This window comes from Brassica napus, chromosome C3, assembly GCF_020379485.1.
Source record: "Brassica napus cultivar Da-Ae chromosome C3, Da-Ae, whole genome shotgun sequence".
NCBI classification, from domain to species: Eukaryota; Viridiplantae; Streptophyta; class Magnoliopsida; order Brassicales; family Brassicaceae; genus Brassica; species Brassica napus.
Genome location: NC_063446.1, coordinates 15652152 through 15669254, shown reverse-complemented (window position 1 = coordinate 15669254; position 17103 = coordinate 15652152). Strand labels below are relative to the sequence as shown.

The window sequence follows — 17103 nt, the reverse complement described above, 5'->3', positions numbered from 1 at the left end:
AATATGGACGACTTTGCTTATCCTGGACGACTTTCAAGTAAGTCGTCTTACTGGACGACTTCCGCGTAAGTCGTCTGGGAAAAGTTAAATTTAAGTTTTATTTTCCAATTGCAAAAGTAACCTGAGACGACTTACAGATAAGTCGTCCAGATTTAATAAAATATTGAAATTTTTGTTTTCCCGGAGAAGACTTACTGGTAAGTCGTCCAGGAATAGTCAAATATCTGACACAATTCGTTCAAATGCAAAACTAACCTATTTATCCTAGACGACTTATCAGTAAGTCGTCTAGGGTATTCTCTAGTTCTTTTTTTAACAAACAAAGATGACGACTTAAAAGTAAGTCGTCCGTTTGACCAGAAGACTTACCCGTAAGTCTTCTACAGCCAGACTACTTACGGACTTACGGGTAAGTCTTCTACACAAACAGATCTGGAAAAAATTTCAGTTTCATACCTTAAACTAGTGAAATGACTTCCTTAGCACACAGAGTCTTCTCCAACCACCCACAATCTCAAACGAAAGTAACCCACCAAGAATAGTATGCTTGAATGACTCTATAAACCATAAAAAAATTTGAATCAAAAGATTGAGTTTTTTGGATAAATATGGAGGCAAAGTGAAAGAGATGTTGTTTTTAGTTCGTAACAAGTGAGAAAGAGAGAGTGTAAATCGATTTTAGGTGCATTAAGAGCTTCAAATTGGTTGTTCATGGTGGTTGGGGTATTGATCACAATGGCAATCTTGTAATTACTTGAAGATGATGAGGGTGAGAGAGTAAAAATATCATTTTCGGAAAAAAAAAATAAAAAAAATTTAATGGCATTTTCGTGAATATCATAAACTTGTGGGGTGAATAGGACAAAAGAAAAATCCAAAAAAAGCATGAGTTAGTTTTAGGTTTGACTTTGAGTTTTGAGTCAAGTAGAGCTATAAAATTATGTGCCATAAACCTAAAACACACATAATTCCACAAAACACTGGAAAACAAAATAGTCATGTTTGACGTTAGAATACTAGTACACTAGAGCTTTCTATCACAAAACATTGTAAAATAAAGCAAATGTTGGGTTTAATTAATACACTACATATGGTCTATGAATGCATAAGAGCATCATGAGTCTTTTAATTTGATGAGTTTATCATCAATTAAATAAATAAACAAAAAATGTAAAAAAAAATTGTTTGAAAGACTATATGAATTTTTTAAAACATTTTGATATTTATCAAATTCTCGATGGTTAATATTAAAATATGGTGAGAGAAGTTCAATAAATTTTACCTGTTATTATTAGAATTAGGTGTTGGATATACTTATTTTCAGATTAATTAGATGTAGGGCATATAAGTACGAGAGAGTTTTTGTGTCCACACTTAAATCAAAAAGATTTGTCTTTATAACCTTATCAAACTATTTTATATTTACGAAGGGAAAAAGATGGGTATGTAAATATTTCCATATATATCAAACTATGCTATTTTTGGTATTTCTTAAGACTTTTTTTCCAAATAAGTAAATGATGAGGTTTCAAGCGACCATCATATTTTCGACACATATTACTATCTGCTCATCCTTTTTGCTATTATTTTAATATTCTTTAATACTTTTCAAAGAAAGAAAAAATAAAACGAAAATAATTGTTCCACACCATTACCGTAAGGTCCATAACTACAACGAGAAGAGAATCATTTTAAGGAGAAAGCAGAGAGAGAGAGACGAGAGTAGTGTGTGTGTGTTGTCTCTTGTTTCTTTTATTACACCAAATAGATGAAACGAGGAAAGCTAGTACTTCCTTTGTTACATCCATAAACAGATCTTTCCTTTCGCAGAGAATCAAGTTTGATCATCTTCTTCTTTTTCTCGCAGCTCCTCCATTAATGCTTATAAAGTCTCCTATATCTCTTTATCTATACACAACCGTGCTTCTCAGTTTATACTTCTATTAATCTTCGTGATTAGGCTTTTTATTTATCAACCCCATCGACCACCGGTTAGATCTCTTCGTCTTGATCTTTCTTTACTTTTTGCTTTGTAGTCTTGGACTAGTGTGATGAATCTGCTTTCATTTTGTTGGATTTGATGTTTTGTTTCGGCTAAATCTCATTTCAATTAACACCCCCCCCCCCCCCCCAAAAAAAAACAATTGTTTTTTTAAAAGGTTGCATCTTTCATTCGTTTTTAAGCACAAACTTGCAGATAGTGGCGGTCGGTCCCGAGGGGAATCATTACAAGCACCCGCTTCCGGCCCACAAAAAATATTTGCATAAATCAATCTTTTTTGAAAAAAATTATCTACAAAATTTATAAAAGTGGCCAATTTTTTTAAAATTGTTTGTGGTCTTTTTCATTTCAGGACCGGTATTGCTCGTAAATCAACTCTTTATCCTTAATACCCTAATGGGTCTCTTAACTTATTTTTAATAGTATTTAAAAAGTTAATTTTGGTAAGAGAGTTGATTAAGAACCTTGAGATTTTCCGCTTCCATTGCAAGTATCTTATTTTAGGGTTTTATTAAAAAAATTATTAAACATTTTTTATTAATTTTAATTTTTTATTACATAAAACATAATAAAAGATAGCATGTTTCTTAAAAAAAATTATTAAACATTTTTTATTACATAAAACATAATAAAAGATAGCATTTTAAACATAGACTTTAAAATTAAAACATGAAAACAAAGATTATTACAATAAACGAAAATTATTTGAAAGAAGCATAGGAGATCAGTTGTCGTCTTCGTCATGTCCAAATTGTTGTTTGATGGACACAAGATGAGTTTGTTGTTGTTATGTTTGAAGAGAGAAGATGCGTTTGTGTTGCGATGGATATAGAGAGAAGAAGAGCTTGTTGTTGTTGTTGTTATAATAAAGAGGATGCATCAAACACATCTCTCTTGATACAATGCATATAGATACATGCTCCGTGACATACAATGCCAGCAGTCTGTGACAGACAAATCCAGCTTCAAGTTGACATTACAAGACACATACACTCAACTTGACACATACATACACTCAACTTGACACTACAAAACATCTCTTTGTCGCTTCAGTCCAAGGCTGCGCTCTGTCACCCAAGCATCCGTGACTCGCTTCAGTCCAAGGCTGCAATCTGTCATGCAAGCATCCTGTAAAGAGACAAGAACATTAACTTTAAAGATAACTCAACAAGAACATGATAACTTAAAACATTTTATATCATCAATAACCACACCATTATAAGAACTAGACCGAAACTGAACTTAAGAAATAGAACAGGAACAAGAACAATAAAATCTAAAGTTAAAACTTAAGAACCAAACGGGGAACAAGAACAATCACAAGACCTAATTAGACAGCAACAACTCGTAAATAACTTCTTCTTCAGAGCTTCTTCACCATCATCTAGAGTTTCTTGTTTTGCCATTAGCCTGTCCAGAAGCTTCATCTTCGACAGCTTCTCCTTGATAACCAAATCCTCTTGCTTGATTCTCCACATTTTCTGAAACTCATCAAGGTCTTTCCCATCACTGACTTGTTTCTTTCCACGGGCTTTTGCAGCCTTAACATCAGGGGGTCGAGTCGCTCCATCGTCAGCCAGAGGGCAGGCTAAGTGCGAGCCGTTATCTAACTTCTTCCTTTTGGAATCTCCTTGAGAGCAAGCAGAAGAAAGATCAGACCACTTCTGGTCATGTCTAAGCTCTTTCCAAGCATGTTCTAATGTGAACTTCTTTTTGTAGTTGTTGAAGAAGATCTCGTGGGCATGTTTGAGAACATCAGTGTCGTTTTGCCCACTGGTTTTCTCACGAGTTGCTGCTTCAAAAGGTCTACAAAACTTGCCCACCATGTCGTTGATCTTGTGCCACCTTTGCTTACACTGTGATGCCTCTCTTCTGTCACACTCAGCGATCTTAGGACTAGACGAGTAGTAGGCTGCTATCCTTTTCCAGAAAGCAACCGACCGTTGCTCATTCCCTACCACAGGGTCTTTACTGGTATTTAACCAAGAGCTGATGAGGACATTGCCATCTGTTGGAGTCCACGTGCGTCGTCATCTACTCTCCACAGGACTGTCTGGTTCGAAGTTTGAACCTTCAGTTACTTGCGTCCCAAATAAAGGAATAGTAAAGGATTCTGAACCGATGTCAGTTTCTTGTTTACTTTGAAGAAGATCAACAAAATTAAAACTCCTATATGGATTGGAATCCATATCTGAACTTATCTAAGAAGAGAGATGGAATAAGGGGTGTGTTTAATAGAAAGGAAAACGAGTTTGAAAGAGAAAGAGAGAAGGAGTCTGTTTAATAGAAGAGAGAAAGCGTTTAACGCTTTGATCACACCCACAACCACATGGATTTGACATTTAGCTAACTCATTTATCTAACATTCATTGCTATCTAACTCATTAATCACACTTCAACTTTTGACTATCGGTTTGACATTTATCTAACTCATTTCAATTCTAACTAACTACTATCTATCTAATTTCTATCTAACCAGATTCACAATCAATTCACGGTTCAAAGGCTACTAACCTGAAATGCTCATTGCTTTTTCATCCGTCCAAACGACAGACCTCTTCTTTGAAGAAACTTCAAGTCTCTTTATCCGTCCATCTGAAAAGGAAACGCAAGAAACATAATCAACATTAGAACGATTCCGACACAAGAAAGACTAAGAAACAAATACTAAGACGTCATCTCTTCAATCAGTATACATAAACAAACACAAGAACTGATCGACTTAAACAAAGACAGAGACGTAAGCTATCCAGCACACCCGATTGATATATTGAGACACAGAGACATCATCTGTTGAATCACGAGACACAAACAAGCACAAGCAACGCATGAGACGCATGAAGAAACAAATACTAATCGATATAAACAAAGACAGACTTTTTTCTATCGCAAGAATGATTAACAAACAAAGACAGAGACATAACCAAGTTGAATCAGGAGACATAAACAAACCCAAGAGACGCATGCAAGACAACAAACGAATCAATATAACAACGAATGATTCAGACATAAAAGGAAAACAACTTAGCTTTTTCTTTCGGTTTGATTTCGTCCAGGATAGCCACGGGCCGGAGAGAGAGGTGGATTGATCAGCTTGATCTACGTGAGCCATCGTGGAGAGCGAGAGATATGCGGAGGCGTCGAGGAGATCAAGAGGGAGGCGGAATCGTCGAAGAGAGCGCCGGAGACGCGGAATCGTCGACGAGATCGAGAGAGAGAGGCGGATTCGTCTAGGGAGATGCGGAATCGTCAACCAGAGAGAGAGAGAGGCGACGATTCCACCGATAGAGACTTCGGTTGATGCCGTCGACGAGGAGATTTCATCGTCGCGGAGAGATCTCCGTTTCGCCTTCGGTGTCGCCTTGAGAGAAAGAGAGAAAAGGAGACACTAGTGAGAGAGAGATAGATTTTGCATGAATGACACGTTCCCCTTGAAACCCCGTCTCTTCCGTTCTAGATTAAGCAACGTTTTTAACTTAATTACCTAATTTTTATTTTTTTTAAACCAAAAAAAGCTAAAGACGCGGTATAGCATACCGCGAGAAAGATGGTCTAAGTTTGTACTTTACAATGATTTGCTTTTTGTGTACTTAATCATCTTCATCTCTCGTTGACTTCATCAGTCTCCTCCCACCAAAGTATATATATCAAAAATCAAATCCCAGGAAAAAATTCTTATTTCTATCACGGGTTGGCTTATGTGTAAGACTAGTCTTGTTATCTAAGTGGTTGCAGTTGCACCACAGATCTCATGTTTTCTGCAATAAAACCAAAGGAAGATTGTATAAATATGTTTTTTTCTGTGAAAGGGAAATTAAACAAGGAGAAAGAGATGGTGAGGGGAAAAACTCAGATGAAGCGAATAGAGAATGCAACAAGCAGACAAGTCACTTTCTCTAAACGAAGGAATGGTTTGTTGAAGAAAGCCTTTGAGCTCTCAGTGCTTTGTGATGCTGAAGTTTCTCTGATTATCTTCTCTCCTAAGGGAAAACTTTATGAGTTCGCCAGCTCCAAGTACGTTCTCTTTTTTATTTACTTATATATCATCTACAGAGAAAGATTGAGAGAGAAAGAGAGGAAGTTTTATTTATATCCCTTGGTTTATATATGAATCTCTTGGCTGTTTGTGGAATCACATCTCCCTTTGACGTTTGCTTAGAGGGAGGGTTAAAAGAGTTGCTTGGTTTCTACAATTTTAGGGCTATTACTAAAGTAAACCAAGTACATCTTGTTTAATCCTCTCAGATATGTCTCTCTCATATATAGTTTCTGAATAATGATAAAAGTTAAAATGCCAAAGAACTCTCTGACAAGTACTTGCACTTGTTATATAAATGTTTGATCATCTTAGATCTTATTAGAGATCATGATCATGCACAATAGGACTCCTTGAGTTTTGTATGTAGGTTTCATCAAAAGTCATAATTATGTTGCAATTAGCATATTCTTTTGCATGGTTTGTAATGATATTGTTATTGCTTTTAGAAAAAAAAATCATAGATTGCTCTAAGTGATAGTTAGGAACTTGTTTTATCAATCTTGATTGATAAATCAGGCATGTTTCATTTCATGCGCATGCCTTATATAGTGCAGTTAAATTACATGTTTTGTTCCCACTGTTTTTCTACCTGAATTTTTTTTTGCATTGAAACTATAAAGCCAGAATCTAATTGTAGATTGTTTTAGGAATGAGAAAGAAGTTATTTTGTAGTGTTAGGTAGAAGGGAAACCAAACTTACTTTTGATGAATCATTATTACTTCTGTAAATAGAAAAGGACAGCTTTTGATCAGATGTTTCAGAAGATTTGTCCATTTGGGAAAGTAATTCTTTCTCTCAACAAACCTAATTAAAACTAAAGAGACGCATATATTTCTGATTTTCCAAAATGTGGGGAATAAATCAATTAATACATGACTTACCAAAGCATGTCCTTAAGAAGACCTGTGATTACATTAACTAAGAAAGACTTTTCTGTTCTTATATTGTTTTTTTTAGTTGGAGAAATATTGAGTTGGTTTCTTACAATTTGCTAACTTAATCTCAGATGAGTTATTTTCAATGCGTTTTAACAGTATGCAAGATACCGTAGATCGTTATCTAAGGCACACCAAGGATCGAGTCAGCAGCAAACCGGTTTCTGAAGAAAATATGCAGGTTAATTATGATCTTGCATACCCGTTTCATATAACAACTTCAATACAAAAGTAGAATGGCTGAGAAAACAATCACTGTCTCACTGCCTGTATTTAATCTCAATGCCACATATTAGTATCTCAATGTCATTTTTTCAAGCCACATATTGAAAATAATGACATGCAACCTTTTGTGATATAACCATCAGCATTTCAAACATGAAGCAGCAAACATGATGAAGAAAATTGAACAACTTGAAGCGTCCAAACGGTTTGTGATCCACTACAGTCACATCGTACACTTGTATTACTGTATATATATCATGTAGTAAGAGGTTAGTCGTATTCAGTAAGTGTTTCTTCTTACTTTAATTAGTAAACTCTTGGGAGAAGGCATAGGAACATGCTCGATTGATGAGCTGCAGCAAATTGAGCAACAACTCGAGAAAAGTGTCAAATGTGTTCGAGCAAGAAAGGTATTTATGTGTGTGTGTTTTTATATATCATCCCCACATTATTGTTCTTATATAAGCAATAATAACTCTAACTTAATTACTAATCTCTTTCAGAATCAAGTGTTTAAGGAACAAAGTGAGCAGCTCAAGCAGAAGGTAAAGAGCGTAGTGGTGTAGTTTTCCAACTTAATAATCTTCTTGTACTTTCTTTTATAAAAAACTTTGCAGGAGAAAGCTCTAGCTGCAGAAAACGAGAAGCTCGCTGAAAAGGTACAATATATTCTATACACGAATATCTCATATGGTTCTCAAGTTAGGGTTGTACTTACATATCGTTTTATGTTGTTCGTTTATAATAGTAAGAATCTGGTTCTCTTTTGGGTTACTCGGTTAGGAGACTCCTTATAGTAATTCTTCTTGGTTAGTTTTCAGTCACTACATTAGCATTATAATCCCAAGATCGTTTGTGTTTGTTCTATTTTCTTTGCATCTATTAATTTTGTATGCATAATTATTAATAATTATTTTATTATTGCAGTGGGGATCTCTTGAAATCGAATTTTGGTCGAATAAGAACCAAGAAAGTGGACGAGGTGGCGAGGACAGTAGCCCAAGTTTTGAAGTAGAGACACAATTGTTCATTGGGTTACCTTGTTATTCAAGAAAGTGAAGCAGCTACTATTCTAAGAACAACAAAAACAAACAAACAAACTATCAAAAAAAAAAAAAACAAAACAAACAAAGCAAAAAAAAAACTATATGTAGAAACGGGTTAGCAGTGAGTGTATAGGGACAAGTAACAAAACTCTTAAGCTGCTTCTCTTGTTATCTTCTTTCTCTCTCTCACTCTCTTCTTCAAAACTGAACTGCCTGTGGTATGTATCTATGTTCTCATACGCTTGCCTTCTCTAGAATCTAATTATGTTTATTGTTCACTTTAAAGTTATATTTCTTTGTAAATCAATTCAGGTTTTTTTCCTCCAAATCAGTGTTGAATAATGCCTTGAATCTGTTGGACTTTAATCTTTTTTAGGCCCACTAGTGCTAGGGTTTTTAGGGACACAACTATATATATCTTGTGGCTCCTCTAAACCTAGCTAGCAACCATAGAGAAAGTAGATCTGATCTTCTTGTAGACAGATCTCTGTAATTCCTCCATCAATAAAATCTCTTTTTGCCCGTGGAAGTAGCTGTTAGGGGTGAACCACGTTAAATCTCTGTGTCTTTCTTTATTGTTTATCCATCTGTTAATCTATATCTTCTCACATCCGTCACAACAAACTGGTATCAGAGCTTCGGGTTGAATCTGGTGAGAAGATGTCTGGGATGAATATGAAGATCGACAAGTTTATTGAAAGGAAAAGTTTCAGTCTCTAGCAAATCAAGATGAAGGCGTTGCTGAAGCAACAAGGTCTTTTGGCACCGTTGTCAGGGAAGAAGGTTGAACCTGTTACTACTGAGACGGAGGTTACTGAAGAAAAGGCGTATTCAACAATTTTGTTGTGTCTGGCAGATGAGATCATCATCGAAGTTTCCGGTGTTGATGTTGCAGCTGATTTGTGGTCGAAGTTAGAGAGTCTATACATGACGAAGTCTCTGACTAAGAAGCTACTTCTGAAACAACGTCTTTTCGCTCTGAGGATGCAAGAAGGTACACAACTCCAAGATCATCTTGACAGTCTAAATTCCATCTTGTTGGATCTGAGGAATATTGATGTTAAGGTGGAAGATGAGGATGCATCACTGATTTTGTTGGTATCACTACCAAACTCCTATGAGAACTTTGTTCAGTCATTCATATGGCGTAAGGATACAGTGAGTTTGGAGGAAGTCAGGTCAGCACTTCATAGCAGAGAGTTGCGACACAAGGCATCTGGTTCTGGTACAGACGACCAAACTTCTGGGTTGTTTGTAGGTGGTGGAAAGAACTTTGGAAAAGGCAAGAAGTCGAAAGACAAAAGGTCATTTTCAAAGGGTCCTAAACCAACTGATATTTGCAATTACTGCAAAGAGAAAAGACATTGGAAATGTGATTGTCCTAAGAAGAAGAAGTAGACTAAATCTGATGAAGATATTGCGTTGGTTGCTCATGGAAAAACACATCCTAGAGATGTGTGGGTCCTGGACACAGGCGCATATTATCATATGTGTCCAAGGAGAGAATGGTTCTCAGAGTATGAGGCAGTGACTGATGGCAAGATCAAGATGGCGAATGACTTTGCTTACGATATTGCAGGAATCAGTTCTATTAAGCTCAGGACACATGATGATAGAGTCTGCACGTTGACTGGAGTTAGACATGTTCCATCTATGTCCAAGAACTTGATCTCAGTTAGTCTTTTGGATAGCAGAGGTTTCAAGTATTCAGGTGGGGATGGAGTTCTGAGTGTCTACAGTGGTTCAGATGTGATTCTCAGAGGTTTCATTCATGGTACTTTGTATTTGCTAGAAGGTTCTACGGTTTCAAGTTCAGCAAATGTTGCATCTCCAGAGGTTCGCATGGAAGATATGGACAAGTTGTGGCATATGAGGCTTGGACTTATGGGCGAGCGTGGGATGCAGATTCTATCGAAGCAGGATCTTCTTTGTGGTCATAAGACCAAGAGCCTTGAGTTCTGTGAGCACTGTGTGTTTGGGAAGCTGCACAGAAAGAAGTTTCCTAAGGTTGTTCATAAAACAAAAGGCACGCTGGATTACATCTATTCAGATTGTTGGGATCCCTCCAAGGTGGAGTCGCTGAAGAGTCACAGGTATTTTGTGTCCATGATTGATGACTATTCGAGGAAGACTTGGATAACATTCATGAAGCACAAAAGTGAAGCTTTCAACAGCTTCAAGGAGTGGAAGATACTGGTGGAGAATCAAACTGAGAAGAAGATTAAGAGGCTTCGTACTGATAATGGTCTGGAATTCTGTTCAACAGAGTTCAATCAGTTTTGTAAGGATGCAGGGATTACTAGGCATCATACAATCAGGTATACACCACAGCAGAATGGTGTAGCAGAGAGAATGAACCAGACATTGCTGGAGAGAGCGAGGTGCATGCTTTCTAATGCTGGTTTAGAGAAGAGGTTTTGGGCTGAGGCAGTGAACACGGCTTGTTATTTGATCAATCTTGGACCGCATACAGGGATCGAGTGTCGAATACCTAATGAGGTCTGGTCAGGCAGATATGCTGATTATTCTATTCTGAGAGTCTTTGGTTACACGGTTTACTATCATGTTAATGAAGGAAAGCTGGAACCAAGAGCGAAGAAGGGAGTATTTATGGGCTATGGAGATGGTGTAAAGGGATACAGAGTTTGGTCTCCATCTGAGAAACGGGTTGTTATGAGCAGGAACGTTGTGTTTGATGAGAGTTCTATGTTCAAAGTTTCAGCTGAGTCCATTTCGGAAGCAGAGCAGGAGGATGTTGACAAGCAGGTGGAGCTGCAGGAAGTGCAGTCAGATTACCCAGGATCAACCGATCCAGTGTCAGAGAGCGATCGATCTACGCTAGACACAGGATTAGGCGATGGCAGAGATCTCCGATCGATGTCCGACAACACGAGATTGATCGATCCTCAGGAAGAGAGCGAGCGATCGATGTCTGATGAGCAGCGTCAATCTTCCAATTCTGGAAATCAACGTATTGGGTTTGAAAAATGCATTATTGCTAAAGACAGACCAATGATAGTTGATGTTAGGCCACCAGAGAGATATCGGTTTGAAGATATGGTGGGTTATGCACTACAGGTTGCAGAGGAAGTGGACACTTACGAGCCGTCTACTTATAGAGAAGCCATTTCAAGTTATGCATCTGAGAAATGGTTTGTTTCAATGGGAGATGAGATGGAATCTCATGAAAAGAATCACACATGGGATCTGGTCACACTACCACCTCGGAGAAAAGTTGTGACTTGCAAGTGGATTTATAAGCTAAAAGAAGGTCAGTCACCAGAAGATGGAGTCAAGTATAAATCTCGAGTTGTTGCTAGAGGTTTCAGTCAAAGAGAAGGCGTGGACTACAATGAGATATTCTCACCTGTGGTCAGACACACCTCTATCAGAGTGCTATTGGCGATAGTAGCACGTCAGGATCTGGAGTTGGAGCAACTTGATGTGAAGACTGCTTTTCTTCATGGAGAGCTTGAGGAGGAGATCTATATGACTCAGCCTGAGGGTTTTCTATTTCCTGGTAAAGAAGATCATGTGTGCAAGTTGAGGAAGTCGCTGTATGGACTTAAGCAGTCTCCTAGACAGTGGTACAAGAGGTTTGACAACTATATGGTCAAGTTGGGCTATGACAGGAGTCCTTATGACTGTTGTGTCTACATGAGCAAGGTGGAGGATGAGTCGTATATCTACCTGGTGCTGTATGTAGACGACATGCTGATAGCTGCCAAGAAGAAGTGTTATGTTCAGAAGCTGAAAGAACTACTAAATTCTGAGTTTGAGATGAAAGATTTGGATGCTGCGAGGAAGATTCTAGGAATGGAGATCTTCAGGGATTGGACGAAGAAGAAGTTGTTCTTGTCACAAAAAGCCTACATTGAAAAGGTCTTGACAAGATTCGGATGCTTAATGTTAAGCCTATCGATACTCCATGTGCTGCAAATTTTCATCCTACCATGAGTGATGAAATGTCTGAAGGGGAAATCGATTATATGTCACGTGTTCCTTATGCTAGTGTTGTAGGAAGTTTGATGTATGCTATGGTTTGTACAAGACCAGATCTTGCACATGCAGTCAGTGTTGTGAGTAAGTTCATGGTTCAGCCACGAAAGGAGCACTGGATCGCTGTGAAGAGGATTTTCCGGTACCTTAAGGGTACATCTGATATTGGTCTTGTCTATGGAGACAAGGATCTGAGACTGGTTACTGGGTATTCTGATTCGGATTATGCAGGAGATGTGGATAACAGGAGATCTATGACTGGTTACGTATTTACTTTGGGTGGTTCTGTTGTGAGCTGGAAGGCGACTTTGCAGTCGACAGTGACTTTGTCTACAACTGAGGCAGAGTATATGGCATTGACAGAAGCTGCTAAGGAGGCAATATGGTTGAGAGGATTGGTCAGTGATCTTGGTCTTCATCATGATCAGACTACTGTGTTCTGTGATAGCGTAAGTGCTATCTGCTTAGCCAAAGATCGGGTTCATCATGAGAGAACCAAGCATATCGATGTAAGATACCATTTTCTGAGAGATGAGAAGAGGATTAAAGTGAAGAAGGTAGGAACAACTGATAATCCTGCGGATATGTTCACTAAGCCGGTTCCTCATAGCAAGTTCAAGCATTGTCTTGATTTGCTAAACATCTCAAGCTGTTAAATCTGGCTCTGATGGGCGTTTGGCCCTGAGGGGCATCTGGCTCGAAGAGAGCATCTGGCCCAAGTGAGGGCATCTGGCTCTGAGTAGCATCTGGTCCGACGGGACATCTGACATCTGAGGTCGACGGAACATCTGAGCAAAGAGAGAGTCTGGTATAACTGTATTCTGAGCACGAAGAAGTGCATTCTGGTACATCTGATTATGGAGGATTCAAGTCAAGGTAGAGATTTGTTGAATAATGCATTGAATCTGTTGGGTTTTAGTCTTTTTTTATTGTTTATCCATCTGTTAATCTCTATCTTCTCACATCCGTCACAACAATCAGGAATACCTATATATAGCTTACCGGTTAAAGTTAACAAACACAATGTAAAATTATGTTAGCCAGTATGTTTTTACTGGATGAAAGAACTCTTATTATAGCCCTCCCAAGACGAAAATATAACCACCCCCAAAGATCTGAAGCTTTTATTTTTCTTGAAGCAATTGCTGCCAACAAAGAAATGATGAGCAAGTTGATTCAAGCTTAATTTTCTCAAATTAAGTAACAGGTATACTCAGAGTCAGTGGTCTCGTGTCATGCATATTCAACTAAACAATTTTTGAGAATTTGTTATAATTTCTTTAATAAATTTCGGGTCTTAATTTATAATCTTTCATAAATGATGGGAGCACTCTTCAGCAGATCGATACTCTTCTCCGCTTCAAGCTTCACTCTTTCGAACACTCTTCATAATTTGCTACACTTGATCGCTTCAAGCTTCACTCTTTCAGCGCTGTCTTGCTCCATCGTCCATGGCCAGCTCGAACCACGCCGTGGACCTGTTTGTTTTCCTTGTTTATCTCTGCCGTCGGCTGAAGACGGAGCCACCACGAACGTCTCTGCCTCAAGCTTCCTTTTCTCCGCCGTAAATCGACGCATCTGTCTCGAGTAACCAGACCATCTCTGTCGTCTTTCTCCGCCGAAGTCTTCATGCTCAAATTCAAGCCTCGCCGTCGTGCTCATCCTCCTGTCTCTGTCTCGTTACAGATTGGGCAACAATGTCGATTTCTTATGTTTTGCAACACAAGTCCTCCATCCTTCAGATATTTTCTAGTTGGTCCCAATATTTTCAAGTGTACAAATAGCTTTACGAATCGGTCTCAGACTTTCAGATTCTACATTCCAAACCCTTTAAAATCCCATGAATGGTCCTTAGAGTCTTAGTGGTTTTCATTGTTAGAATTCAAGTTACAATATTGAGATAATTAGTGATATTACCGGCTAAATATAACCAACAAAAGTCAAGTAAAATCTTAACCGATTATTCCACAAATTAAATCATTAATTAATATATATAACCGGTTAACTATAACAATGTCGAGATAACTGGTATGTATTACTGGCTAACTATAACAAATAAAAGTCAAGTAAAATCTTAACCGGCTAAACAACCATTTTAATCATTTGTATTGTGATTTGTTTATGAGTTAATTTTATGTTTAGTCGAATATGTAACTCTAAACATATATTTTGTGATTTATTAGAGAGTTAACTTTTATTTATCCGTATTGATACAAAATAACAACCATCTACCTATCAAAATAGCCGGTAAATGTAAATTAAATACAAGCTAAAATATAAAGTATCTGGATAAATCAGAATACAACAATGCTAATTTTAGGGGGGCCAGTTTTGCAAAAAAAAAAAAATTGGATCCTCAGTTGCCCTGAGCTTGCATCGATCGAACTGAGAAGACCCAAATGCGCGATTCATCATGCTCGAACTGCAGCACTCGATCCAGCTTGAGATGTACAATTGATCGCTTACTGAAGACCGTTCTACTCGATTTAATTATCCCGGTGTAAGCCTCACCCCGTGCACCCACAATCAAACGACATGAGATGTGACGGCGGCGTGAAGAGAAGACGCATACACGACAGCGAGAAGGGAAGACACAGACACGGCAGCGCACTGATACGGCGGAGATGGGGTCTGTCTGAATAAAATCTCCTAAACACCGTTGTGTGGACCAAATCTCCTACACACTGCTATATGAATAATTTTCCACTGATAGAACAAAGCAGTAACACACAAACAAATTGGAAAACAATAAATCTAATTATTGAATGACAATAAAATAAATAAAGACACTAGATATTATTGAGGATGAGATTACGTGTTTTGTGTACATTAAATATAGAAGGGAGAATAGAAGAATCAGAGAAAATTCAGATAAGAGAGCGAATTGGAGACAAAAAAAACAGATAAGAAAAAAGGGTGAAAGAAAGGAGAAGGAACATTAATATATTGTTTTGCTAATGATTACATCGAAACATTTGAGCATCTTACGTAGAAGAAAGAGAAGGTACAGAGGCATCGACGTATTTTCGCAAGGGTTAGAGGTAGGCTTCACGCTTGGGCCTTCGGTTTTTCCATATGTGCTAATTTCTTCATCTTACCCTATTTAGTATGCAAATCGCTCTCGTTTGTGACTAAAGGAATCAAATTAATACTAGCAAAAGCTATTTTCGACACAATTATAATAATATTTGAAAATGTTAATTTTCATTAATACCTTTTGTAACAATCGCTATTATAAAACTATAAAAGTAACATTACCTCCCTAATTTTTAAATTACATTCTCTGTAAGGATATTCTAGGGATGGACGTTCGGGTACCCGTTCGGGTTCGGATCGGGTATTTCGGATTTTCGGGTATTTCGGTATAGAGGTGTAGAACCCGTTCGGATATTTCTGAACTTCGGACCGGGATCAGATATTTTTAGTTCGGATTCAGTTAGTTCGGACCGGGTTCGGATATTTAGATTTTGAAAAATAATATATTAAATTTTTCATTTCTCGAATTTCTTGTATTTAAAAATATAACTTTCACTTAACTAATTTTTTATTTTTAATAGATTGAATGGTTAATAAATTTGGACATAACATTTTGAAACTAAAAATACATTAATTTGGTTATTGTTTTTAAATTTTGGATGTAACTTTTTGTTAATTCTTGAAATAAAAACTTTGACATGCATTTTAAGTGAGTAGCAAATTATTTTCTCCGTAATTGTATGTGTATTATATGAACTTAAAGTATGTGTAGTATCAATATAAATATTTTATATAAAATGAGAGATGTAAACTAGAAATATAAGGTTAATTATATATATGTTTGGTTATCTTCGGATATCCATCCGGGTTCGGATATTATCCGTTCGGGTTCGGATATCCAATCTATCCTAATTCAATACCCGTTCGGATATTTTGCTACTTCGGTTCGGATTTCGGTTCGGGTTTTTCGGATCGTGTTCGGAAGCGGCTTCGGATATTGGGTAAAGTGCCCACCCCTATTCAGCATGTTCTTATCGACACAGATCTGGGCTCATAAGTCATAAGAGCAACATTATAGGTGGTCCCTTAAGCTGAGTCCTTAAGCGTAGGGTCCCTTAGCTTTTAACTAAAAACGCTAAGAGAACAAACTCAAATCATATAACAAGAAAGTAGGTCCGTCTCCAAGAATACTACGTGACGCACTGCGTCACATATTATGATTCGTTCATATTTGGATACAGATTACCAGGGCCGGGCCTGAAAAATATTGGCCCACAAGCAAAAAATTATTTTTGGCCCTTTGATTTCATAAAAACAGTGAAAATATTGAAAGAACGGTTTGGAGATTTGATCCCGGGTCCATTTCCCCACTTAGAGTAAAGTTACCAGTAGAGCTACATGATCTCTTTGTTTATTATTGGCCCTTAAAACATATATGTTTTTTCGGGCCCCAAGCACATGCTTGATGGGGCCCGGCCCTGCAGATTACCTTATTGTTATGGAATGTCAGGTTCAGTTCGTATGAAAATGAGTGACGCACTGACATATTATGATTAAAACAAATGTTTTAGATCAGGGAGAAACACACAAACGGAAAGAAAGTATTTAAAAGACCCAAACATGCGAATAAATTCACACGAGTTTGAGCTAAGTACAAGTCTTACTGAAAAATCGAGCTTTAGAGCTGAAATTGGCGAGCCACTAGTGGCCTTGTGATGTAGTCAACAACATGTCAAAGAACCCAATCTTGGACGAAATTGGTCTTACATGCCATGTTACTCTTTGATACAGACGAACCTTCACCTTGCACGTAGTAATGTTTTTTTTTTTTGGTAAAAAATGTTAAGATTTCATTACCAGTTTAAAATTTTTTACAGACA

General features: G+C 37.5%; 1 protein-coding gene across 3 annotated transcripts; it reads left to right on the top strand.

The window, feature by feature from the left end:
- Positions 1-1641: 1641 nt before the first annotated feature.
- On the top strand, positions 1642-8526 carry LOC106429598 (MADS-box protein SOC1-like). 3 transcript variants are annotated; one of them, XM_013870346.3, is made up of 9 exons: positions 1642-1991; positions 5059-5704; positions 5812-6016; positions 7077-7158; positions 7346-7407; positions 7513-7612; positions 7706-7747; positions 7820-7861; positions 8130-8526. In XM_013870346.3, the coding sequence occupies exons 2-9, from the start codon at positions 5701-5703 to the stop codon at positions 8259-8261; spliced, it is 669 nt and encodes a 222-aa protein (XP_013725800.1). In that variant the 5' UTR covers positions 1642-1991; positions 5059-5700; the 3' UTR covers positions 8262-8526.
- Positions 8527-17103: the final 8577 nt, after the last annotated feature.